The following is a 27,318-nucleotide window of genomic DNA, read 5'->3' on the forward strand; positions in this document are numbered from 1 at the left end:
GGTGTCTGCTGCGCGCTCCACGAGACACCCCCCCCCGTGCCGCCTGCCCGGCAGGAGCCGCGCGCTCCCGTGGTCCGGGGCCTCCGCGCGCTCCCGCGGCCCGGGGGCGGGCGCGCGGCCCGGCGGCAACCTGCCTCCTCGTGCCCCCCCCACCCGGGGCCGGAATCGCCATATAAGGAGCGGGAAGCCTCCGCCGGAACCGAGACTTATAAGGTTGTTGCCTAATATGGAAAGTGCGGCGGGGGGCTTCCGGCGGGCTGACCGAGGCGGGCGGGGGCCGGGGACCCCGCGCTCTGGGGCCGGCGGCGCTGCGGCGGCGCTGCGGCGGGGCTGCCCATGGCGGGGGACAGGCCTGCAACGGGCGCGGGGCTCCCAGCCCGGGGCGGGCGGGGCCCCCACGGCCCGGCTTTCCCCGGTGCCAGGCGCTGACGCCAGGCGGGGTCCTCCAGCCCTCATCCATATTAGGGCTTCCTGCTTTCCATATATGGACATGTACGTCAGGGCTGGGGCGGGCTGCGGCCGGTGGGACCCGATATATAGAGGCGGCTCCGGGGCGGGCGGGGAGCCGAGCGCTTCCAGCGGGCAGAGCCGGGGGGAGCCCCGGGCGGGCGGGCGGGGAGCCGAGCACTTTCAGCGGGCAGCGCCGGGGCCACCGCGGCGCAGGGTACGCAGCAGGCGACGGCCGCCTCGCCGCAGCCGGCCCGTCCGCCGGGCCCGCGGCGGCGGCGCCACCACCCGTCAGAGCCCCAGCCCGGCGCCCTCATGGCCGCGGCCAAGGCAGAGATGCAGCTCCTGCCCCCGCTGCAGATCTCCGACCCCTTCGGCGCCTTCCCGCACTCGCCCCCCGCCATGGACACTCACTATCCCAAGCTGGAGGAGATGATGCTGCTCAACGGCGGCGGCCCGCAGTTCCTTGCCCCCCCCGGGGCGCCCGAGAGCGCGGGTTTCGGCGCCGCCGGGGAGCCCGGGGAACAGCACTTCGAGCACCTCGCGGCAGGTAAGCGCGCTGGCCTCGCCCAGGCGGGCGGGGGAGTCCCGGTCCGCCGCGGGGGCAGCGGCGCCTGCGGGGGCTCCGCGCTGCAGCGGCGCCCCTGTCCCGGCGGCTGCGCGGGGGGATTCTCCTGTGTGCGTCAGCGGCTTCGGGCTAGCAGCTGCTGGAGACCTGCCAGCGGCGCTGCAATATGTTACGCTCAATTATTAATTAACCAGAAGCAAGGATCTCGGGCTGCGCTGTGTGGGGATGGCTCGCGAAGCACCGGCAGCAGCTGCAGTGGCTGCTGGAAGTAATCGCTATTCCTCTCTTTTCAGACACTTTTCCCGACATTTCCCTGAACAACGAGAAAACCCTGCCAGAAACCAGCTATCCCAACCAAACGACGCGACTGCCACCAATAACCTACACGGGGCGCTTCTCCCTAGAGCCGGCCCCCAGTAGCAGCAACACCTTATGGCCAGAGCCCCTCTTCAGCCTTGTCAGTGGGCTGGTGGGCATGGCTAATGCACCTTCCACCTCTACGCCTTCTTCATCATCACCATCCTCCTCCTCGCAGAGCCCCCCTCTGAGCTGTTCTGTCCAAGCCAGCGAGAACAGTCCAATTTATTCAGCCGCACCAACTTTTCCCAATTCTAGCTCTGACATTTTCCCTGAAGCGCAGACCCAGTCTTTTCCCAACCCCTCTGGAGCCCCCATCCAGTATCCACCTCCAGCTTATCCGACTGCGAAAACCAACTTTCAGGTGCCGATGATCCCGGATTACCTGTTCCCTCAGCAACAAGGTGAGCTCAGTCTTGTTCCGGCTGATCAGAAGCCCTTTCCAGCCCTTGAGACCAGAGCACAGCAGCCTTCCCTCACACCGCTGTCCACTATTAAGGCGTTTGCTACCCAGACTGGCTCCCAAGAGTTGAAGACCCTCAACACTAACTATCAGTCCCAGCTGATCAAACCCAGCAGGATGAGGAAATACCCAAACCGCCCCAGCAAGACCCCTCCTCACGAGCGACCCTATGCCTGCCCAGTGGAATCCTGTGACCGAAGGTTTTCACGGTCCGACGAGCTAACACGGCACATCCGTATTCACACGGGACAGAAACCTTTCCAGTGCCGCATTTGCATGCGGAACTTCAGCAGGAGCGACCACTTGACTACCCACATCCGCACACATACAGGAGAGAAGCCATTTGCCTGTGACATTTGTGGCAGAAAGTTTGCCAGAAGCGATGAGAGGAAGAGACACACTAAAATCCACCTTAGGCAGAAGGACAAGAAAGTGGAAAAGGCAGCTCCGGTCTCAACTGCTTCCCCAATTCCTGCCTACTCATCCTCTGTGACTACATCCTACCCTTCCTCCATTGCCACCACTTACCCTTCGCCGGTGCGCACAGTGTATTCCTCCCCTGCTCCCTCTTCCTATCCCTCCCCTGCACACACCACATTCCCATCTCCTTCTATAGCAACCACTTACCCCTCTGGCACTGCCACTTTTCAGACCCAAGTGGCCACCTCCTTCTCATCTCCAGGGGTCACCAACAATTTCAGCTCACAGGTGACCTCAGCACTTTCAGACATGACGTCAGCCTTTTCTCCAAGGACAATTGAGATTTGCTGAGATTACCTTCTGGAACAGGAGGATTCACCCTTTCCATTGGTACTATCAGAAATGGAGTCTCCAATTACTTCCCAACACCATACATTGCAAGGCTCTTTAACTTTTCTTCAAACTTCAGCTGCCTGAAACAACTGCCATTTAAGTTTTCCACCTCTGTTGAATGAATTAATTTGCATGGACTGTGGAAATAAGTTCAGTATAATTTTCCCCGTAAACAATAGTCTTTTATTAGGAAGAAAGGACTTTTGATTAAGTATGTAGCTGATGTAAATTGTACATGTGCCATGGTTTTGCTTTCCTTTAGGTACTATTGATGTGAACAATCTTTGCATATCCATATTGTATTATTTGGAGTTTGCAGGGCCATATTTTGTAACTGTTAATTCTACTTCAGTGACAATGCTGTAATGAGTTTCAAACTTCTTTGGGAACAGCACTTAATGTATTTGAGCATGTTAGAGTGATGCTATGTAAATATCACCTGATGAGACACTCACATGTGGCAGAAGTTTTGTTTTTAAAGTTACAAGTCTTGGTGCCTTTTTGTGAAGCCTTGCTGATGTCATGCATTTGTGTGAATGGATGCTTTGCATCTTGCCTTAAAGTGAAAGGGATGTTACTCAAAGAATGTAAGGGAGAGGAGGGAACAGGTGGGGAGAGGAGCACGAGAAAGCCCTGGGGGACGGAATGTAAGCAAAAAAAAAAAAAAAAACCCCACACCTCTCAAAGTCTATTTTTGTTACAAAAATGTAAATTTATATATATATTCAGGAGTTGGAATGTTGTAGTTACCTACTGAGTAGGCAGCAATTTTTGTATGTTATGAACATGCGGTTCATTTTTTTGTGGTTTATTTTTACTTTGTAATTGTGTTTGTTTAAAATGAAAGTGACTGTTTGGCTTCTAAACACATCGAATGCGCTTTCCTGCCAATGGGATATTTGATGTACAATACTCTTCAGAAAAAAATAAATAAAATATCAAATCGTGCAGATTTCCACATTTTCCTTTAAGTTGCTACATAGGAAGACTGTGCTGCAGCAACCCTGACTCCTTGAGTGGCTGGGAAGTAACAAATGCTGCTTGTCTCCTGGAGGAACACCCGCTTAAAGAAAGGAGAGGAGACCAATCACTCCGAATTCCGGTTGCTCGCAAAGGCATGGATGGAGCGCGCACACGCACACACACGCACATCCTTGCATTAGGTGCATTACCTCCTCTTTTGAAGTAGCCACGATTTCTGTTTTCTGGCTTTTCCAGAAGCATGTGAGCTAATCTTAGGAAGAAAAACAATTCTCCCGGTGCTGAAAATGAGGTTTGAAAATTAGAATTTCAACTGTGCATTCATAGATAGTCAGAAATCTTACTGGAGAGCATGCTAATAGAGCAGTTTCTAGGCTGGAAATACAAAAAGCTCAGTCCAAAAAGCTTCCAAATGGTTTGTCAGAAGGCAGCCCTGCTCAGCTGAAGGCTGTCATGAGTTCCTCCTTGACACAACACAGGGCATGTAAATGCGTAGGCCTGATAGCCTTTAGTATAGATGTTTCAGCATTTATAGGAAAGCACTTCCTTAGGCATATTTCAGAGGGTATGTGAATTCTCTGCAGAATAAATTCGGAGAAGCTTGCATCCATGAGAACTGGTAGTGCAGGTACAGAGGAGGCTTCTGGTGTCAGTCCTTTCAGATGAGGTCTTTGCAGATCACTAATGTGAGGAGCTGGGATCCAGATGAATGCATCCGGCACAAACTGGCAAGCAGTCCCTGTCGGACACAGCATGCTCTAGTGCTTGCCAAAACGGACCCCTCTGGCTAGGAAGGGCAACCTGCTGAAGCCCCTGGGCTAGTCTGTCTTCTTGGGGATGCAGCCCACCCCTGGCAAATGGCAGCAATTCTGGAAAATACCTAAGAGCTGAGCAGTTGGTAAACCCCAGTCTGTCATCTCTCAAGCAGGACTGTCCTCAGCCGGTTGCGACAAGCTGTGGGGAAGGGCCTGTGCTGCTTTGTGCTGGTTTGTGCCTGCGGTACTGGGTGCGGTCTGCAAGCTGCTACTGGTGACTTTGCAGCTGGCCCTGCTGGGCCTTTTCAGAGAAAAGCGCTAGCTCTTTTCAACCCAAAGGGCTCCGGCCAAGGCAGGTTGACTGGGCAAGCTGAATATTTGGCTTTGCGCTATCTGCGCATGTAACCCATGTCAGAAGCCAGAGAAATCCACTTATGGGAGATGAGACAATGAAGAAGGACCTTCAAATGTGGTGCTTCAAAGAAGGAAGCAAATAACATTATGTAAAGCTAACCACAATTTTTTTCCCACCTCCAGTTCCCAAAGTAAACAGCAAAATAAACAGTTGGAGTCAGCCCAAGCCCATTCTGATTTGTGGGCACTGCTCTGTTCAGATGGGTAGGATAGGATAGTTCAGTTGGAAGGGACCTAGAGCCTACAATGATCATCTAGTCCAACTGCCTGACCACTTCAGGGCTGACCAAAAGTTCAAGCATGTTATTAAGAGCACTGTCCAAGTGCCTACTAAACACTGACAGGCACAGGGCATCGACCACCTCTCAAGGAAGCCTGTTCCCATGTTTGACCACCCTCTTGATAAAGAAATGCTTCCTCATGTCAAATCTGAACATCCCCTGATGGACGCAGCTTTGAACCGTTCCCACGTGTCTTGTCCTGTCACTGGATACCAGTGAGAAGAGCTGTAGATGTTGTTGTCTTTTCAAGCTCGTCTCTGCTAGCTCCTGGTCAAGCCTTCTGGAACTGTGATTGTGCTAAAAGCTGACCAAGTGGGCTCTCAAGCAATGCCCAATGAGCCTGAGGGTGCCCCAGGTTCTCCAGAGCACTTTCTACAAGAATGAGCAGTGATGGTAATTGCCACACCTAAAGAGGCAGCAAAGATGAGTGCTCTTTGGTGCATTGTGCGCAAAGTAGATTGAGTCAGGCAGTGTTGCAGGGCTATTCAGGAACGAAGGCCAGAGCACCCTTTCCAGCAGCAGGGCATATCTCTGATGTCTGGCTAGCCATCTCTGCATGAGACTGGCCCATGGGTGTCAAGGTAGCAGTGCAAGGCAGGTGATGGGATCTGCAAGGCCTCTTTAGTTCAAAGAAACACTGGTCCTACTTGCCCCATGCTTTTCCCACTCTGTGATGGTAGATCCTTTCAACTTGTGGACGCCTCCAAAAATCCACCCTAACACTCCCCACCCCCATCACCTTCTTAGGCCTTCTCTTGAGGATGCTGCAGTCTCCCTTTAAACGGAAGAATTCTGGCCTCCCACAGCTGTGGGCATTGATCACAGGCACTCCATAGGTAGTTGTGTCCCACTGCAGGGACGTTCAGAGGCACTGAACCAGGTATGTAGGGTTACCATTGGCCCCATGTTAACCCTGACTCAAAAAGCTGTATAGCTGAGTAGTGCAGGCCAGCAATGTTCTGAGGGAAGGGCTCAGCACCAGTGCACCGTAGCTTGCCTAAATTGCAGCAACTTGTCCTTTGCGTTTGCCATCCCTTTTTATAGCATAAAGGAAAGAAAATGCATGGGATCTTTTGCTCCCATTCTTTCCATGGCCTTTGCCCCAGAAAATGAAAGCAGATTTCAGGGCTGACAAAGCATTGACCGTACGTTTTCTGCGAGATCTTTTTGGTTGCTGTTGGTCTGAAGATGACAAGATTTCTGATTCTTAAAAAGTTCGCTCCAAGTCTAATTGAGAGCGTAAGTAGGTCTTAAGGAAGCTATTCCCAGGGCAACAGAAGGTGTTGCGATCGGCCGGGGAAACCCCTTGCCTTCCCTGCAGATAAAGCCCGAAGCCCGCGCAGGAAATGCAGCGGCAGGGGAAGGAAGCGAAGGCCTCTTGCGTTTCCAGTCACTGGCAGAAAATCCATTTGTCTGACTTAAACCTCAGCTGTTTGTGATTTAAAGCCCAACTTCAGCTCTGACCGCTACCGGCAGGAAAAGCCGTGCGTCACCGCTGGCGGCAGCCCAGCTGGTCTCGAGGGGCACCGCGCGGACACGCCGCAGCTGCTCGCGGAACCCCGGCCGGGCAGCTGCGCTCGCGGGACCGCGCGTCACCGCGCCAGCGCCGGGAGCGCGCCAGCGGGCGGGGCCCTGTCACGCGGCGCGGGGCGGCTAAGGCCGAGCGGAAACGCCGCTCCGGCGGCGGTCGGAACTGTGCCGACCATATTTGGCGTTTCCTCCGCGCCTTTTATGGCACTTCCGAGAGCCAAAAAAGGCGTTTCCTGCCCACGTGTTCCCGGGGCCGTGCTGTGTGGCTGAGTCCCTCCCCTCCTCTCCCCGGGACCCCCTGGGGGCTTCTCGTCTGGGTCGGCTTCCGCGTTACCCGCGGGCGGCCCGGCCTGGCCGGCGGCTCCGGGCAAGGGAAGCCTGCGCTCCGCCCAAGGCCGAGCGGCGGGTCCGGGGTCTTTCGGACGCCCGCCCGCCCGCCCGCCTGCTGGCGGCGCGGTCCCGGGCATCTGCGGCTGGGCACCGTCGTCTGAGTGCCTGCGTTCCCAAGGACCGTTGGAGGGCAGGCCGGCTTCTAGCGCTTCCTCGCTGCTGGCTGCTGTTGCGATCTCTTTAATAGAGACTTGAGTCGCTCTGTCTACACGCCTCCAAAATAGGTAGGATGCAGTTTAACCTGGGGAGTGCTGAAGAGGCCGGTGCCCTTGTCCACCCAGCCTTTTCCTCTGTAGAGCCTTTCTGTAAGCTGCTGTGCATGTGAGGAAGTGTGGACCATCCTTGCCTAGGTGGCTGCTTTATGCATTAATTACACTAGAAAAACTGATTCTTCATTTTTCTTTCCCTTTAGAAATAAGGAGATAAAGTTTAGCTCGGGCACGCTTCACGAGGCCACTGTCCCCTGTGATACTCTGTAAGTGGCCTGTGGCATTGTGTCCTGTTGTGCTCCGGACCTGCTACCGGAGAATCCGTATAAAACTGGTGAAATGCGACTGTTAAAGCTATTTCTGTTGTGACTCTGAATTGCTCTTACTAAGTAGGTCGTGGGCCCTGGCTGAGTGAAGAGATGAGACTTAACAAGGAGGATAGAGAGCTGTAGCCAGAGACTTTGGAGTGAAAAGGTATGTGATCATGGACCTTTCTTCTGGGGCTTGCACTGACGCCTGTCTGCACCACACGGACTGATTTTGTGCATCTGAGAAAGAGACCTCAAATAACCCAAAGAAAAATAACTTTGTAAACTGATAGCTGGGGACTGAAGGCGATCTGAGCTGCGGTAGATGCCCTTAGAAGAGCTGCCCCTAAGCACACCCTCGCCATTGTTGAGTTGACTAAAGCTGGGTGAAGTGGTTGAAGACTGTCTCGTGAAGAATGTCTTCAGCTCCTCCTAAAGCAAGCTGTTAACTAGGGCTAGGGTATTTGTTGACCTTTTTAGTATAAGTGGTTGTTCCTTTCAAAATTTTTCTATTTGTGGCCCTGTAGACTCTAGAATTATCAAGATTTGTGAGTGGAGATAATATATTTATGAAGAGGGCTTAATTGTGTTATTCTTGAGCTAAACATTCCATGTCTTTACCTGTGCACATTATCTGAATGTAGCCCTGATAAGTACTAGTTAGACCTAGAAGAAAGATTACATGTTTTAAAGTGCATTGAGACTCTAGGATGAAATAGGAGCTATAACTAAAGAACAAGAAACTTTAAATAGTTAAGTTGTTCTGCTATAATCAAAGTGACTTTGTTTTTAAAAATCCCACCTTGACTGGTAAACTTTAATGATTTATGGTCTTGACTTGATTAATCAAACTCTCTCAACTTAAATAACAGAGGCTGATGCTTATACATAGTGTCTAGCACTTTGTAGGGTTCAATTTCTGATCATTCTTTGGCACTGCCATAATAAAAATGATGGAGGGTTAGGCAGAAGTATCTTCAACACGCACATTTTACTTCCTTAACTACAAAAAGCGTTATTAAAGCATGCTTCTTGAACTTTTTGGTTGGTTTTTTTTGAAGAAGCATACAGGCATGTCTTTTTCTTTTGCGAGCTTTTCATACTACTTTTTTGTATCTCCGACCACAAATGATGATACACGGTGACACTACCAGTAAAAATGTCAATAGATGAAAATTCTGCTGTGCAATGTCCCCTGTAAGGTTGACCTGAGTGATATGACCTGACTTCTGCTATCCTGACTACTGTCATAGTGGGCTTCCCCTGTAACAATAAAACTGTTGATCACAAGTAGACTTGCGAATGTCAGAGTTGGAGGGACAGGGAGACAGAAGTTTGATCTGATCTTTAAAAGGTGGTGAATGCCTTCTGTCTCTTGTGATGATGCAGTAAAAACTTTTAAGCAGAATGAGCATTACTTGTCTGACGGTGGCTATTCTTCCATGTGACAAGTTTAGTTGGGGATGGCTTTAGAAGCTCTTGAAAACACATTACATAATGAACATCTCAAATGTGTTTATCCCAGTTGCTGCGCTCCTTCAACTGCACAGCTGCGGGTAGTCCTCAGGTTCTCTACCTGAATGTGCCCAGCTGTGTGCTAAGTCAGTGAGCTGCCTAGTGCATTGTGACATGGCATCCTGTGGGCTGAGAGTGTGAACTGGAACTACGCTTCCAGGTTTGTCTGCATATACAGCAATTCTAGTTACAGCAGCCTTGGGGAACCCTCAAAATACTGTAAGCACACCTTAGTAAAGCCTAAACATCAGTCAAAGAAATGTGATTAAGTCCTGGAAAACAAACACTCTGGAGTGAATGAGTTTAGTTTTACCACTTTTAATAGTTTTGACTACATTTGTCTTTGGAATACCGGAAAGAACACTGGAGCATAAGGAGGAAATGAAGGGACAGACTCTATATCTTCCTACAAATTTTCTAGAACAAAAATGTCAGCAGTGGTTCTTCGAATACTGTCTAAAAGGTTTCTTCCTCATTAGCTGGAGAACTGGACTTGTAAATATGTATAATTGGAAATCTGACAGAAGGTTGAAGGAAATGTACAGCAGCAGCATTTTGATCTGATGATACTTGAGATTAAAGCTCTTGGCCATGATTTTTACTTCTGTTTGCATAAATAAGCCCGAGAATTATAAGAAACTCCAGATGCATTCAAATGAACTGGAAAGCAGCTGTGGTGCTTTGAATTGAATGGCAGAAGCTGTCCACACATCTCATGTTTTTCCTCAAGGAGGCAGGCCTTTTCTGGACAAAACCAGACCACCTGAGGTGTCGTAACTGTGGTTGTAGTATCTATGGGGTCATAAAGTGAACACATGATGATCTTTTTAAAAAAGCACGCCTACATTAAAATAGAGTAGTTAACAAACACCATCAATGTTTCCTTGCTTATTAAAAGAACTGTCATACTCAATCAGAAGAAATTCAGGGTCTGGTCCATTGGCCGAGGTAGCCCTGGAATATTCTTCTGGTGATTGTGACCTGTGGCCAATAAGTTTCATGAGCTAGAGTCAGTGTCTTTACCTATTTCAACTAACTTTGTGCAAGTGAGTTATTAAGCAATACAAAGTTTTAGCATTTACAATATCTGTCAGAAAAGGGAATTTTATCATATCTAAGTGCTGCATGAAGGGGGGTGTGTGTGTGTGTGTGTGTGTGTGTTTAAACTTGCTACTTCATAACTTCATTCAACGCCTCTTAGGACTTACGTTATAGAAGATGGTGAATAATGTCGCTTCCACGATAGCTACAGAACTCTGTCACTCCTTTCCCAGTTTGCTCTCTTTCTGGTTGAAGAAGCAGGGTCTGTTTTGTACAGCAGGTGGTCTGTATCTCATATGATTCTTTCATGTACTTTTTGTCATGCTACGCTCTTGTTTCTGAGAGGTGGAGGCCTGCACCATACACCGTATTCAAGATGGAGGATTGATGTGGATTAATTGTGGTGTAAATTTTTTTTTTCCTCCTATGTTTTCTCTTCTGAGTATTTCTAAACCTTCTGTCTGGCTTTTGAGCAATGAGCTTTTAAAGCTGTTAAGTATCAAGATCTTTTTCGGGTTTTCTCGGAGACCATCATACAATGTATAATGTTAAAACTTTGAACCCCCTGTCCCTGTTTGGGCTTTTTGCATTATCCACACTGAAGTCCATATGCAGCTTTACATCTGTTCCCACAATATTGTTAGCCCTGCAGCAACTCTACAGGGGCATTGTTGTAACTGCACAGAAGGACATTGTTAGAAGTCACTGTCGCCTCACCCTTCACCTGACTTTTTCAAATCCTCCGTAAGTATGGTTTCTTAGGGCTAAGCAGAGATCTCTGCATGAGTCTGCTGACAATTTTTGCCCAACTACAAACTGTTTCAGTCTTTAATGAGTTGCTTCTCTGTTTCTGTTGTCCCACACGAGATAGATTAAGAGCCTTTGGCGAGTGTTTGTACTGAACAGTTTCTGGAAATCCAAATATAGTACGTTGGGTGAATTTCTCATGTCCGCATTGTTGTGGTTTAAGCCCAGCCAGCAGCTAAGCCCCACACAGCCGCTCACTCGCTCATCCCCCCTCGGTGGGATGGGGGAGAAAATCAGAAGGGTAAAAGTGAGAAAACCCGCGGGTTGAGATGAAGACAGTTTAATAGGTAAAGCAAAAGCCGTGTGCGCAAGCCTGTGCTATCAACACTGTTTCCAGCAGAAATTCAAAACATAGCCTCATGGTAGCTACTGTGATGAAAATTAACTCTATCCCAGCCAAAACCGGCGTGCACGTGCTTACTGATTATTCTAAATAATTCTAAAGGATTTGTTCAGGCATGAATTTCCTTCACAAAAACTACACTGATGTTTTATCTACATTTACTACTTATTCATGTACCCACTAATTCTTCTAGCAAGCTTCTACTAGTGTGCTTCTGCTAGCGTGCCTGGAATGAACATAGGATTTATAAGCCTGAAGCTTTCTGAAACCTTTATAAAAATTCATGTTGTGTATGGTACCATCCAGTCCCCTGGTACCGAGGAAGAACGCCACAGCTATTATGCTTGTTATTCCATCCTCTGATTGAGCATTTGAAGGGATACCATATGGTCTAACGACTTCTTGTTGTTCATTTTGATGGCTTAATCCCTTCTGTAATCTATCCTACAGACACTTCAGTTTAAAATATTCTGTAATGCAAGTCCTGTAAAGGAAACTTTTGGCACCGGAACTTTTCCAAGCTTGTCTGAGGCAAAATGGGTGCAAAAGTCACTTTTGGTGCCTTCCTTATGTTTAGACCATCAGTTGGCCTTATGAACGCTCTGATAGTCTCACAGTCCCTGATACAGCTGAGAAAGGAGGAGTCATCAGTTCTCTTCCTGTCGGCAAATTGTCTTCCCCAAGCCTTATTTCTGGCCTGCCATATTGTGTTTTAATATGACAGTATGCAACCGTGTTTATTTTCTGCATTTCAGCATAACTTTTTTTTTTTTTTGAGGGATGTCGTTCTTCCTCCTTGTCAGAATAATTATTTTTGGATTGGTTCTTAGCCTTTCCTAACAGGCAATAAAGCACAATTGCTGATATGATGTCTTTGAATAGTTTTTCTGTCACTAGAAAATACTTTTACTTTTTTAACTGCAGCACTACTTTTTTATTTAAAAATAAAGATGTTTAACTCCTTTTTTGAAACTATAGCCTATTGCAGTAGATATCTGGCTTTTGTTGCTCTTGCAAGGATGTTGAACTGTTCTTGTGTTTTGATGAATGCTGTTCTGTGCTTTACTTCAGAAAATACAGCGGTTTGTGTGTATCACCCCAAACCGTGTGCTTTTTAACACTTGTTGGCTTTTCTGTGATTCTTAGGTTAAACTTTCCTGTGCCTTTTTTTTTTTTTTTTAAATTTTATTGCAAATGTCAGTATCCTGATTGCATGTGTCTTATGATGAAGGGCACGCCTCCTGTGTAGGGTCCTTCTATTTTTAAAGATTCCTTTAGTTCCTAGTGATTCTGAATCCCTCTTCCTTGCACTATTTTTTCTAGCCATGCATGGTCACTCTGCATTTCTGGTCCTCTGGTAGTGTGAGCACAAAAAACCCTAAACAAACAAACAAAACTGTCAGGGAGGCTGTAGCTAAAATATGAAGTTGAAGACCAGGGTCTCCCTGACAGTGGGTTTTGGTTTTGTTTGGGTTTGTTGGGTTTTTTTTTTTTAATGGACTAAGCTTTCTTTCCAGAAACTCCCCCCCCCCCCCCTTTTTTTTTTCCACCTGATAGTCTCCAGACAAATAAACATTAATGTAACTTCCCTAGGATTTCCAAAAAGTCTGCCCGAACTCCTCCTCAGTTCCTATTTTCTGCACGTGGCTGACAAGTCATAATCTTAGGTAGTCTATGGCTGATAATTGTGTTGCATGTCACTACAGCCTACCTCTGTCTCTCTCATGATAGCGTCCCTGCCCTCAGGTGGTATCCTCAGAGACAAAGCCTTTTCCTGCTGAGGAGAATCTGCCCCAGAATTGTTCCCTGTCATCAGACTTGCACTTCTTTACCACAGGACTTTCTTCCTCTTTCACAGTACAGATGTTGTCAGCTTAAGTTGCTGTCGCGAAAGGTGTCATTGAATAGTCTCCTAGAGTTCCTTGGCCTCAAGATCCAGACTTTTTCCGTGAGGATCCTGCACTGTCTGTGTCTCTGGGGCTGGTAATTCAACAACCCTTGGTGCAATGGATTTGGAATCCATTTGATTGATGTAATGTGATGGAGGTGATACTGAGAGTCATAATAACCATTTATGTCCCTGTTGCACAGGTGTCTGTCTTGCATCAAAGTCATTTAGATGATCAAACTATGTTAACGGAAGTTTGTCAGCACAGCTAAGGTTTTGCCCGTAATCATCAAAGAAGGTGGATGGGTTTATAATATATGTATATATATATATATAAAAAATAATTGTAAAATTTGATTTTTTTTTTTTTTTAGGCAGAAGTGAGCTCTAGAAGAGAACAAAACTGTCTCTACCCAGAATGAGTGAAGTAAGCTGAAAGAGATACTCAAAACTGGATGCATTCTCCAATTAGCTAGCTATATGTTTTGCCATTTTGCTATTATGTTTCATGATCAACCAGAGGATGTTTTTTAACTTAAACAGAAATTGACAGGACATAAATGCATATAGGTTCCATTAGAAATATCAAACCACACAATATTCTTGCAAGTTGGGTTTTATAAGCCCTTCTGTCTGAAGGAGACAAATGCTCAGAAGCAGGGAACATGCTTCCTTTTCTGAAGCAGGAATGCTGGACAGAAAGAAAGGTCTTCCAGAGGTTGGTTGGTTGGTTTGTTGTTGGGGTTTGTTTTCGTTTTAGGGCTGCTTTTTCTGCTTTTTCTAGTAGGGGCTATTGTGATTCTAAGAAAGGAGAAGGAAAGTTGCTCGAATGGATGGCATTTGCTCATGGACTTGAAAGATGGGCTACCCGACTGCGGTGACTGGCAGGACAGGATGTGACAGGGATTTTCCACTTTTCCTCTAGGATAGTGGTAGCTTACAGTTGCTTTTAAGGGTAGGCATAGCCAAGTGGTAGCAAATGAAAGAATTACGCTCAAAGTTCTTTTGTGAAGGCTGCGGAGAGTTCTGATAATTCCTCAACTTCAGCGAGAACACCTCATGTCATACTCATGTAACCGAGCTGTTTGGCTTTCTCAGCGATGGCACTAATAGGCTTTAGATACTAGTGTCTGTATGCTGCCACCTTATGTTCAGAAACAAAACCAACTTGGGTATTCTTTCTAGGAAATGCCTTTGAAAATAATGCTTAAGTGACCTTGTAACTGTAGGTCTAGTCGTGAGTATGAAAACAGTCATGTTGAGTTATGCAGTTTGGATTCCTTTGCTTTCCTTTAGGAATCTGAGACTAAGGCTCTTGGTTGTTTTTGGTTTGTTTTTTTTTTTTCCCATTTGTGTGGGTGTTTTTCTTCCTCCTCCCTAGTTCTTCCCTGAACTCGCAAGGAGTAGAAAGCTGTTTTGTTTTCTAATTCAGGGTGCCTGGAGACAAATGCTGGAATGCATATCTTTGGAGCATAACATAAGGAGCATGACTTACACTTAGACGTTTATATCTTCTATTTTCTGACACTGCTTTTCATGGTTAATTCCTGCTGTCAGCTGGCAACAGTCAGAAGAGCCAAGAATGCTCTGTGAGGCGCTGTGTAAACTCCACGCTTCCAGATCCTTGCTTTAAGGAGTACTAGCCACACCACTTCCAGTGTCTGCGAAAGGCACTAAGCAACGCTAAAGAGCCTTTGCTGCGCATTGGAGTCTGGGATGCCCATCTCTCTCTCCAATGGGGCTAGGTAGGACAAAAAGTGCTTTTATTCTCCCTTCATCTGCACATTTCTGTGTACCGCCTGGGTGCATCTGAAAGAGTCAAAACTGCTCAGTGCCTCTTTGAACCCTTGGCCTTATATAGATCTTTTCAACACCTGAAAGAAGATTAGTGGAAGAAACTTGGATTGGAAAGGCTCTCTTTAAACAAGAGTCTGCCTTCTGGCAGCAGTGAGGATACGTGAACAGACCCAGCTATCTCTCTGTATTTGGAAGGAAATAGAAAATTGCCTTCTGAGTTCCCACGCAGTTTCTGAAAGGTGAGAATCTAAGCCTTAGCTAGATTTCTAAGTGCCATTTGAAGGACAAAATTGGGAAAGGAGCGTTTGAGTTAAACAAAACTATGATTGCAGATGGTCACTTTGCAATGCCCCCCCCCCCCCGCCCTTTAAATTATTCCAGACATGAAACGTTGTATGATCATACCACGTTTGCTACAACTTCTTGTGGTGTGATGCCAGATGTTCCAGCTGTCCTGTAACAAAAGTTTATCCTGAGTGATGGAATCTGTTCTGGGGTAGAGGAGGACAAGCCTGCATAAGGCTCACGCACCGCCTGAACTGTTAAAAAGTGAAAATAGGGCTAATTAATTCTAGGATATGAATTTCATCCATGACACTTAAGAATTTACCTTGAGTTTCTCTGAATTCCTTCTGCTACATGATTTAAAAATTTGCAATGGATGCACTAATAACTAGTTCTGTTTCAGGCAGAACTGCTGTGTGGTGAACTATATACGCCTGTGCTTACTATACATGGATGACGCTCAATAATTTTAAGTCCAGTTTATGTGAAGAAAAATTGCAGTCAGAGTCTTGATTATTTTACCTGAAAGCTATGAATTTTAATCCTAGAAAATGTAAAAGAAGGGAATTAAAACTTCAGCTTTTTTCTTTAATTTCTTCGTCTGGCACTGAGATCTAGTAGCCTGTGTGTTAAGGGCGTGCTTATCATGCAGTGGAGAAAACATGAGGGCATTCACAGAAGCTTTTCTCCATGTTGAACTACATATATACATAACCATAGCTTGGCATATAATGATAAGGATTTGCTACCGGGTGAAAATTAGTAAAAAGACCAGGTCTTTTTTTGGTAGATCAGATTTTAATTTGAAGTTCTGCACTGTTTTCACATTGATAGATATTTATGGTTTTTAAAGTTTGAGTTTTCAGCAATTTATAGTAAATTGATCTAGTAACTCAAAATTTGGTATTACTGTTTGTCTTCTCCAAGCCAGCCATGGCGCTTTAGAGCCTGGTCATAAGAGTTCCAAACCAAGAACCTAATACTGCTCACAGTGGTGCCACAACAAACTCACCTGTAGTGGCGATGCAGCAAAGATAAAGTGGAGGGGAAGGCTTCAAAACAAACTGTATCTTACAGATCGTAGTCCGTGAAGGGGACAGCTCTTGAAGAGATGACAGCTCTGTATAGAGTCCTGGTCTGTGCTTAGAAGCTTTGGTAGTGCTACAGTATATGGAAGCCCTAACTGCGACACAGAATGCCACTGTACAATGTATTGTGTGGAAACATTATTCAAAAAAAAAGAGAAAAGTTTGTCTACAGGCAGTAAACTTTCATCTTTCTGTTTTCACTGACAAATCTGTAGCGTGGCTGGGGAAGGACAAAAACAATTTCTGTTTTTTGGATGCTGAAGAACTCGGGTGATGCCTGTTGAAAAGATGTTATCAGCATCATTTGGTGGCTCTTGACTATTTGGTCTGCTGTCCGGATGTGCAGAGAGAAGAAACTGGGAAATGAAGTTCTTTCCCTGGTTTGAGCACTGACAGACAGAAGGTGCTTTGTTCTGTTCTCAGTGGTCCTGGAGTGACAGGAGGACTTAGAAAGATCATAGAGCAGCTCCAAAGAAGGACTTCAGCTCTTAGGAATTTGCCAAGTAACCTCAAGTTTCGTTATGAAATAGCAATGCTTGGTTTTATCTCTACATTTTTTTGCCCATGCATGATGTTTAATAGGACGATATTTTTTATCTGCTTGGAGTAAAGGTTCAGGGTTTTAGTGGGTCACAGGCTAGGATGAGTCAACATTCCACTGTTGTTAGAAGAGAAAAAGAAAAAGTCCATGTGAAGCTGTTTCAACAACAGTATGCCTTGTAAGGCACGAGAAGTCATGCTTCTGTTCTTCTCAGTTCTGCTTGTACAGTAATTCGCCTGGAGTACTGTTCTCTTGTTTTGGAAACCTCACCTGGAGAAAAGTGAAGACCAACCTAGTCAGTCTACCCAGTCCAGACAAACTATGAAAATCTTGATTTGAAAATCCTGCCAGGAGAGGTTGAATGAGCTGGTTTTATTTGTGTGAAGAATAGATGTATGTGATCATGTCTTAGTATTGCAGAACTCGGCTGGAGAGGGCACTGCTGTTCAAGGTGTTCCTTCAAGGTAATCCTGAGGGATTATTTTAGTAGCGCTGCTCTTTGTTTTAAATCCGTATCCAATTTTCTCAGTGTCCTTTTTTTTTTTTAATTTAAAAAATGTAAATACCATGTGCATCCATTCATCAAATCCACAGATATACAGTGCAAGATTTATGCATAGAGTGATTTTGTTAGTAATTGCATCCACCGTAAGGTGTGAGTTGCGTTGTATATGCCCGTATCAAAGCATACTCTCAAGCTGTTTGCATGAGGCGGTAACCTGTTGTAGATATAGATACAGCTAATTTTTCTATTCCAGTCCTTAAAATCCTATCGGCTGGGAGCCAGGGCCAGTTGGTAAGATTCTTCTGTTACGTTGTACCTAAATACAATAAAATTGACAAATGCCAGTGGCCTGCTGAGAACGACCTGCTGGGAGAGCTGAAAAGCATTAGATTCTCTTGAGGGTCGAGTGGGTGGTTTCCTCGTTGGAGCAGAAATAGACCGTTGCATTCCTCAAGGTGAAATCTTTGTTTGCTTAACTTATTAGGGATCAAAGTAGGGTTTTTCTCTTATCTTTCTGAAGTAAGAGGTTGAAAAGTAAATTGTTCAGTTAAAGCTTTTACCTAATCGCTGAAGTTACTGTCAAATCTAGACTTTCTAATAGAACAGTTAGATAAGCAGGTAGCCTTTAATGAGAATAATATGGATGGCAAGTTTTGGCATATTTGAAAATTGATATGCAGAGTTAAGAGCGGTTTGGCCATGAAAACGTCGCTCACTTGTTAGAGGCGAGGGGATGGTTAAGGCCAGCAAGCAACATAGAGCAGAAGACAAGAAAATGAAGCACAAGCCATAAAGTCAGAACCACAGACACGATCCATTCAAGTTAATCACAGGAACCTGGCCAGAAAACCTTGCCACCAGGCACCACTTTGAGAAGGAGCCGGTAGCTGCTCCTCAAATGACTCCATCTGGATGCTTGCTGGGGGAAGGACACAAAAAAGAGATTCAGTTTCAGATGCAGTTTTGTCCAGCTTTCTCAATTTGGTTTCCTAAGCTGCCAGTTTGATGAAGATGCCTTGTGATTTTGTAAAGCCGTGGACAAAAATGTAGGAGAAATATACATTCTGAGAACAACAGAACAGAAAAGCATTGAGAGTTGTGTATCAGTGATTCCCCTCCTTTTCCGGTAGCAGTGTCTGGAAAATGAGGAGAGTCTCGTATGTGGTGGGAAATGGGAGCACGAATTAGTTGTCCCCTTGGGTGACTTGGAGGCTGATGTCTGTCTGAAAGGCTCCCCTCTCCCGTGAGGGGAGGGACTTGGCTGACTCAGCAGCTTACCGTAGTTTGTCTCTAGTTAAAATCTACCCGTTCTGTGGCGGCCTTGCTAGCGTGCTCCTAAATGCCACTGTAACAACACTGGCACAGGTTGCCCAGAGAGGTTGTGAAGGCCCCATCCCTAGAAGTGTTCAAGGCCAGGTTGGATGAGGCTTTGGGCAACCTGGTCTGGTGGAGGGTGTCCCTGCCTGTGGCAGGGGGGTTGGAACTAGATGATCCTTAAGGTCCCTTCCAACCCAAACCATTCTATGAACAAAAATGAGAATGTTCTTTGCCATACTTGGGAGAATGCTCTCTAAAAGATTTTTTTTTTATTTTTATTTTTTCTCCTGTTCAGTGACGGGCGATCCATGCACGTGGAACACACTTCTCACAGGAATTAAAGGGCTGCCCGGGCCAAACTGAGTTTTCAGTTGTTTACCACAAACTAGATTGTGCTAGGGGATAGTTCTCACTGGTATCGGAAAATACGGCAGGCAGCACCGCGCAGACTCGTGTTTGTAATCAGCTCGGACTGAGTTTAAAACAGTCCCCAGCCTCCCCTAAACTCAAGGGCGAGGGATTCCTTTGAGTTGCTCAGTGTTGCTGCTGAAACGGTCCTTAGTGGAGCCTCAGTACATCTCTATGATCTCCCTATTGCTCGAGCACAGTCAGAGCATCGCGTATCTGGAAGTTACCATTGGCATTTCACGAGGTTACCCAAGTACTTGTGGGGTACCCAAGGGGTGAAAACCTTGGCGGTCCAGCGTTGCATAGTTTTCATTGTGGAATCCTTTCGTTCATTCCCTGACATTGGGAGATTCTGACAGATGCCATATTCTTTTAGCGCAGGCTGATGCTGAAGTTGTGCTCAGCACCTCAGAATACCACGACTTGATTACAGAGGCTGTGTTTCTTGCAGTTTTCTCTCGATTTCTAGTGGGACAAAGATGCTGGTCACTTCTCTGTAGTTTGATAATATTGATAGCTACAGTTAGTTCCTAGATAACAGACCTTTGTTTGTAAAGCCAATGTTAGTTGATTGAGAAATGAATGTTTTTCTTATATATCAGTATGACCTAAATGCTTATATGCTTTACTGCATTAGTGAAATGATGATAATAAAAAGAGACGAATAATATGAATAACTTTTTCCAATTCAAAATTCATACTTTTAGTCTTGTAATTCCTTAGCACGATAGGGATGCCACAGCATTTTTGTGAAGTAAACTTTTTTTTTTTTTAATCAAAACCACAACACAGCGAACCCTGGCCAAATATGAGCATCAACAACTGCAATATAATTCTGGGAAGATGTGAAGGGGATCTCATTGTGCATACAATATGAATTGGAATCCAGATCTCCCTCATTATGTTAATTGCTGTATTGGTTGCAGTGGAGATGTCTGCCACTGTTTGCGTTTTCGTAATTTACAATTCCCATCAGTGTTAGAATGCAACAAAGGAGATGGGGGAGTGAGGTTGACAAATTTAGTAATGTCTAATGAAATCGGTCTGAAAGGCACGCTCTAAATTTTGGCTCTCCAGTGTTTGCCGAGCATTTTGATTTCCATCTGTTCAGTGGTAAGCAACTATGACAAGAAACAATCTCAGCTGGTACTTTTCCTCGCTCCGAATGAGGAAGACTCATTTTAGGAATGATCAAAATGAAGTGACAAATTTGCGGGGAAAAAATCCTTCAAAGCCGTGCGAACGGTGTCTCTGTAAAGTGTGAATGGTTTCCACAACAGGCTTGTAATAGAAGTCCTTTTAGGCAGTGGTACTGGAATTTTACAGCTGGGAAGACAGAGTTAGAGTGCCAAAGTCACACAGCCTTGATGGTACCGAGACCGGATTTTAGAAAGCCCAGGGTTTCCTAGACGTTTAGAAGGTCCTGCTAAAATGAGTGTGTAACATCTTAGGCTATTAAATATCTTTGAAAATGTGGGCCCTTGGGGAAAAAAGGTGAGTTCATAAATCAAATCTCAATCCTTTTTCCGTGAATATAGTGGCCGTTGGAGAAAAGATTAGCGCATGTCTTCACCTCATGAAGGAGGAGTTGGCTGACACATTAACTCAATCTTGCTAGTGTGGTAATCTCAGAAGTGTTTAGTAGAAAGAACACAAAAAATTCCCCAAAGGCATACAGTTAAAAGGCTAGAGATGAGTCTCCCTTTTCAGACCTTAGGAGGTCTCAAGACGAGGAGGTGGCTGAATGGATTTTGACCTTGGTTTTCACGTTCATGTGAGGTCAGATGTTTGTATTTCAGGCAATTTCTGTGCAGTGTTACCAAATGGGGTGATTTAAAGACTTTTTGCTGGTCCTTTGGCCATAAAGATGTAAGTACAACTGAGGAATTTGTATCAGAGTGTTTTGAATTTTGAATGGAAAGCAAGTGTTTGTATCAAACTGACAGAGCATGTGCAAAGGACCGTGGTATTTTTTAGTCATTGAGTAGAGGAATCTGCCTCCCTGAAGCACACGCCTTTGCACGTGATTTGTACCGCAGGGTTGTTTCAACCATATTTGATAACCGCAACAAGGTTGCAAGTAACTTGATAATGAGTTAAAAAAAACCCCAAAACCAACCCACACCGAGGATGCAGTACTATTTGCAGCGTGGCAAAGAAAAGATTTTTAAATTGAACAGGAACAGATCCTACACTGGAACGAATAAGGTCAGTTACAAAGGAGGCACTCGGGGCAAAAATTCAATTTGACTTAGGGTAACAGGAGGCATCTTTACAAAGGCAAAGCTATCCAAAGCAGAGATTCATGGATGTGTTAATATAATCAAGGAAATTAATTCCTGAAGACAAATGAAGAAGGCAAAGGAAGGGCAAGAAAAGGGCTTTGTGGAATTAATAGTCCAAAAGCCTGATAGCATTTCTAGATAGTGCTCAACTATTTTGAAGATAAACAGCCTAAATCATTAGTCAGAGCCATCTCATGTGGATTCAGAGCCGCCCTTCTACAGGATTTACTAGCGGCATACGTCTCTAAATCATGACCAAAACAAATGGCGGCTGAAATGAAGAATCAGTGCAAGCATTTGTTCTGGCATCTTGCACACTTCCACTAAAAAAAAGTGTGTTGGGGGAAATATCTATGTAACATCTGTGGGCAGTGGAAACCAAATTACAAAAAATATTTGTATAAAACACCACTTCAATTTCAGAAGATGTTAGGTTTCAATAGGAGTTAGTAATAGAGACTAAAAGCCTGCTGAGAAGCTTCTTGTTGAACAAGGTCTTTCAAAAACACCTCTAAATAGCGAAGGCAGGGAGTTCTATGAAGGAAATTTTGATGCGCGTGCGATTTAATTTCTGGCATTTAAACCATAATATTTGGCAAGCTCAGATGAGAAATTGAAAGTGATAGTCTTTCTATTCTATCTGTTGTAAGAGGAAAGAGAGAGGTTTTCATTGAGGGGATGACGGAAAAACCTGGAGATGGGAGACATGAAGTCTTTTTACATCTGATGGGATGGAATTGCTGCAGAAGGGGATTCTGTACGAAGGAGGCAGTTTCATAATAATACACAGTGTTCAGGCAGACTGAACAACCAGCTATAACTTCTAATTGAATGCAGGTCTCTCAGCACATCAGAAAAGTTCCTCTCTGTCCATTTATGGCTTCTGGTGCCAAAGACAAGCTATTTCAGAAGAAAATCTGCTCCAGAGCAGAAAGCAGAATGGAAAAGAACCCAGAGAGTCCTTATCTCTGTGAGTTCAATGGAGAAAAATATCTTTTGGGAGGATTATTCACATTTTCCCCCCCAAATGAATGCCTGTAAAACCCATCAGTCAACACGAAAGAACTTAGTAGAAAGAGAATACTTGAGTGAAAGGAATTATTGCAGATGACAGTCTAATTTCTTTCATCTAGTGTTGTAAGGAGAGTTCTTGAGAGATTTCCACACAATGAGATCCTGAATTAAATTTTAGACCATAGCAATAGCATTAAAATTAAATAGGCACCAAATCAATCATATTAAGAGTAACTGCTGGTGATGAGTTCTCTCATAGTTTCCTTTCCTTTTTTATTTGGGAAAGAGGAAGAATGAACAAATTTGCGAGTCTTGGCTATTGCAACCACATAAACAGGCTGATTGTCTGTTAAAATTATTTGCAGATGTACTGTTCTTGTGGAGCAGGTGGGTGTAAGTGTCCTGTATGCTTAGAATTTCTGGGAAATTATTACAAACTGCATATGTCCATGCTCGTTACGGCCTTGAGCTAACTTTCTCTCAGGTGAGGCATTCTAGGGATAATATACGTAACATGCATTGCAGTGCAACTTTGTGGTTGCGGCGACATCGAGGAAAGGAAAGTGTGTTTTGACATTCTGTTAAAATGGTCTAAATGAAAAATAAAAGAGGATTCTGTTCTATAGAACTATTGGCACGTCTGGGGAGAGATGAAGTATAAATCTCCGTCCAGTTACTGCGTGTATTGTTTTTATTCTAATTGTGACTAGATGCTGGAAGTTCCCTACCTGGTGCACGTGGGGGCTTCAACACACCAACGGCTTGCTTCACTTTTCTTGCGTGGTACAATTTTTTGCAGTGATCGGGTACCCTCAGAAGATGAATTGCCCTTTTGAGTTCCCGATTTATTGATCACCGATGAACTTGAGAGGGGATCCTCTCAGTATCGTAAGGGTTGCAGTCTGACTTACGGAAGCGTTTATTCCTGTCTTGAATCACACTGATGATGTTTGAAAAATCAGCCTTTGAGGTTCAAAAGATGGCAGAGCGCACGGTAGCGTCAGAACCAGATGCTACGAGCATCGCTGATGGTCTCGGCTTTGGTTGGAGGGGGGGTCCTCCTTGGAGCCGGCGGGAACTGGCTGTGTCCAACATGGGAGCAGCTTCTGGCATCTTCTCACAGAAGCCACCCTTGCATCCCTCCCCCGCTACCAAACCTTGCCTATGTGTAAACCTCCTCAAGCTGGACTGACGCTATAGGGAGTCTGAAGTGTGGCCGTTGCCTTTGCAGGAGCCTTTGGAAATGATCACTCGTTTTCTGCTGAAGCTGCTTGGGAAAATGGCAGTCGAGGGATCTCTCCCGCATCGTAGCTGTGCCCTCCAGAACTTGGTGATGAAGGGAGGCTGTCAGTTCCAGGAGTACCCAAGGTATAACTCTTCAGCTGTCCTGAAATGTCTAAAAAGTGAGCGAGCCAGTGAGTTTCTCTAAAATGGAAAGTACAGTTTGGAGAAATTGGGAGAAGGGCAGTCAGCTGATCTTGGCTATTTTATGGTAATTTCACTCTTGGACATAACCTGATTTTATTGCACAGAGTTGAAGGACAGCTTAATTGGGGTATAAAACTAAAATCTTCTCCAACATTTCAGATGCTTCATACCCTTGTAGGGAAACTAACGGAGAAATCTGAAACAATCGCAAGGCCTGTGGTTTGCTTTAAGAAACTGCACTGCTTAGTTAGCTCTATCAGTATCACATTCTTCTGGCAGTGGTGGTAGAAAGGATGGACTTCTATAAAAGGCTTATTTCTCAAACTCCCATCAAGTTACTGTGATGTTATTAGAAAAAAAAAAAAAAAGGGAAGTCCTGATGAGCCTGGAATGGGGCAGAGATGCTACCCAGAAACACGTGCAAGAGACCCAGAATTAGATAATTGCATATTAATTAAACACAGTCCTCATTTCTGAATGTGATGGCTCCCAAAATACAAAATCTGCCTCTCAGCAGTGTGGGCAGTGTGGACAGTATTCTGCAATCCTTTCTTATTATTATTCTAGTTTATTTAGTTTAATAGTTTTGCCTCATATTTTTTTACTTCAGTGTCAGTTGGAAAGACATTTTCCAGAATGGAAATCTTTCTCATTCAAAGAAGTGGCATTTTATGAACTTCCAATCGGAGCAGATCTTCAGAGATGATGTACTTGGCAGTAGAAGTCATCAGCAACAAGACTTTTCATTCTCTTTTAAAAAAACAACCACCACCAACAACAAAAAAGTAAATTTCCTTCCAAAGACCCAAGCACAGCACATCTTCCAAAAGTTGATGGCATTGCTGGTCTTTGGGTTCTCAGTTGTAACAGTTGAGATATCATAAAAATCTGTTCCTCTGCACGCTTCACTACAGCCAAAAGCATTAGCAAATCTGCCAGTCCTTTTTGGTAGCCTTATGTATTGCAGCACTGAGGAACTGATTTTGTGGTGGGTTTTGGTTTGTGTGTTTTACTTTTTTTTTTTTTTTTTATTCCAAAAGTAAAACCATATGTGGGATCTCTTATCCCACTGATTTTCTATCATAAATTAAACTTTAAAAAAAGTTAAAATTACAACTCTGTATTTTGGAGATAGATAATATAATGGTATCAATTCACAACTATGCAAGTTGAATTAGTGCAAAAGGGAAATAAAATATTTTTATAGTATAAGTATTTTTATTGGATGTATATAAACATACATATACCTTTTTAGTATAAAGTGAATTAATGAGATTTGATCCTTATTTTACTATTTAAAGTCTTACACTTCACTTTCAGTTTTATTGACCAAGCAAGCAAGGTGCAGCAGCAGTACAACGGCTGTAGCTGTCGTGGTGGATCTGTAGGTGTAGATTCTCATTAGAGTACAACCTCTTCCTGCAGCCTCCCGGGGTTATCTCCCTGCAGCGGTGGCGTAAGGAAGGGAGGAGACATTTTCCCACACCAGCAAGAGTGTTTACTTTTATGCTAAGAATGTATTAAAAATCATATCAATTAGTCTTAATATTGATTTTAAGTGTTCAAAGCACTCTAGCTTTTAAAGGTTGTGTTTGTATGTGGAGCTGACCTGTTTACCTAGAGTCTTCCTCTAGCTCAGCTACTATCTTCTCCCGTATTCTGACTGAATTCCTCTACATTCTTCTGTGCTATTTTTTTTTAATATGCTGAAATATAATTTGGGACTTTTGTTTTTCAGATGTCATGTTGTAAGCATCTCGTGATGCTCAGTAGATACCCCGCAGGCCAGGTTTGCCTCCCGGTCGTTAAGCATGCTGAAGGTAAGGAGCCAGCCCCGTGTATGGAGGCTCCCGGCTCTGTCTCTAGTGGGTGCCCCTCAGGTGCAGCAGCGAGAGCTGTCTGCTGGGGAGAGTTTGGGGCTGACCGGGACCGAGGAGGTCGGTTGCCCTAGGGTGACCGTCCCAGCGCCGGAATGGAGGGGGAGGCAGAGCCTGAGCGAGAGACTCGGCACCGTCCTCTCGTGCGCCGCACCCTGCCCCAGCCTGGGGGACAGGGGGGACTGCAACGGTTTGGAGGGGCTGCTGTCCCTTTATTTTTCTAGCAGAGCTCCTCCCCCCTTTTTTGGGCTGGGGTGTGTACATATATAAATGACGCTATTAAAGTAATGACCTGCCGATTGGGGCCATTTGCCTCATTTTGTGCTGTTTTTGGGGATGAATAAAATGAGGGGGGATGGGGGAGGATGAGGGGTGATGACATCATTTGGTGCACCCCAATGTCGCAGGCGGGAGGGGCGATGATGCAGTGGAGGAGCAGGTGAGTAGCGGGTGGAGGGAGCCCAAAACAAAAGGGATCACAGCCCCCAAATGCCTGAAAATTCACGGTGAGGAGTTTAAAAAATAGGTGAGGCGTTGGAATAGAGAAAAATCTCTCGTTTTTATAAATATTGAAAAATAATGTGTGTGTATATATATATATAAAGGAATTTAAAAATAAAACCCACATCTACTATATGATATAAAGGATTTTAGAATATAAAAAATTTCTAAATAGAGATATACAGGGTTTTAAAATACAAAAATAACTCGTGTATACATAAATTAAAAAATAAAGGACTTTAAAATGCAAAAAAAAAGATACAAGGGATTTAACATAGAAGTCTGAATAGAGCTATCTACACTTGCCGTGTGTTACATAGTAAGTCTAAGTAGATATTATATGTAATCTAAATAGAGATTATATGTAAGTGTAAATAGATAAGTGTATAAATAAATATGATTGTAAGTAGATACAGAATCATAGAATGGTTTGGGTTGGAAGGGACCTTAAAGACATTCTAGGTCCAACCCCCCTGCCATGGGCAGGGACACCCTCCACTAGACCAGGTTGCCCAAAGTCCCATCCAACCTGGCCTTGAACACTGCCAGGGATGGGACATCCACAGCTTCTCTGGGCAACCTGTTCCAGTGCCTCACCACCCTCACAGTAAAGAATTTCTTCCTAATACGTAAGCTAAATCTGCCCTCCTTCAGCTTAACACCATTCCCCCTCATCCGATCACTACATGCCCTTGTATCTAAGTGTAAATAGAGAAGTCTAAAAAAAAAATAAAATTAAAGTGTCAAAATACATGTCTGAGCAGATAGCTAGTCTAAACAGATGTTCTGTATAAGAAGTGTAAATGGCTATTTAAGCGTAAATTTGGGGCTGATTCCCTGAAACGGGGACTTCCCCTGTGGGGCCACACGCACAGAGCGGGAGCCACTGCCATGGCACAAAAATACCCCAAACCCCCTGATTCTGGGTCTGCAATGGGGTGAAAAAAAAATCCCAATTTGGGGTCCTGAGAAAAGCAAATCAGCCTGGATTTGTGCAGCCAGAAAGCAAAAAAACTCACCACGTTGTCATGCAAAAGTCACCGATTTTTATGTTGTGGAAAAGCACCAAAAAACCCCCAAATTGAGTATTTTGGGAAAGTACCCCTCCCCCCAATTTTTAAGGGGGGGACAACCAACAAACCAAATTTGGAGTGAAATGCTG

General features: G+C 44.9%; 1 protein-coding gene and 1 long non-coding RNA gene across 5 annotated transcripts; both read left to right on the plus strand.

Moving 5' to 3' along the window:
* The first annotated feature begins 571 nt into the window (after positions 1-571).
* Positions 572-3,600, plus strand: EGR1 (early growth response 1). Its single transcript, XM_075766488.1, has 2 exons — positions 572-997; positions 1,309-3,600. The coding sequence occupies exons 1-2, from the start codon at positions 763-765 to the stop codon at positions 2,604-2,606; spliced, it is 1,533 nt and encodes a 510-aa protein (XP_075622603.1). The 5' UTR covers positions 572-762; the 3' UTR covers positions 2,607-3,600.
* A 3,278-nt stretch (positions 3,601-6,878) lies between these two features.
* LOC142603808 (uncharacterized) lies at positions 6,879-25,987 on the plus strand. Of its 4 annotated transcripts, none has more exons than XR_012837683.1 (6): positions 6,879-7,223; positions 7,412-7,682; positions 13,485-13,537; positions 14,668-14,855; positions 23,582-23,765; positions 25,517-25,987. It is a non-coding gene; the product is annotated as an uncharacterized LOC142603808 (long non-coding RNA). The 4 variants fall into 4 exon arrangements; XR_012837680.1 differs by having other exon boundaries at positions 6,881-7,223; positions 23,582-23,718; XR_012837682.1 differs by having other exon boundaries at positions 6,885-7,223; positions 7,599-7,682; positions 23,582-23,718.
* The last annotated feature ends 1,331 nt before the right edge of the window (positions 25,988-27,318 follow it).

This window comes from Balearica regulorum, chromosome 14 (genome assembly GCF_011004875.1).
Source record: "Balearica regulorum gibbericeps isolate bBalReg1 chromosome 14, bBalReg1.pri, whole genome shotgun sequence".
Classification (NCBI taxonomy): domain Eukaryota; kingdom Metazoa; phylum Chordata; class Aves; order Gruiformes; family Gruidae; genus Balearica; species Balearica regulorum.

What these genes read in the sequence shown, in the direction of transcription:
- EGR1 (XM_075766488.1), top strand. Translation starts at nt 763, where the DNA reads ATGGCCGCGGCCAAGGCAGAGATGCAGCTCCTGCCCCCGCTGCAGATC. An exon ending in CTTCGAGCACCTCGCGGCAG is followed by an intron (nt 998 to 1,308) that starts GTAAGCGCGCTG and finishes CTCTCTTTTCAG; the next exon opens with ACACTTTTCCCGACATTTCC.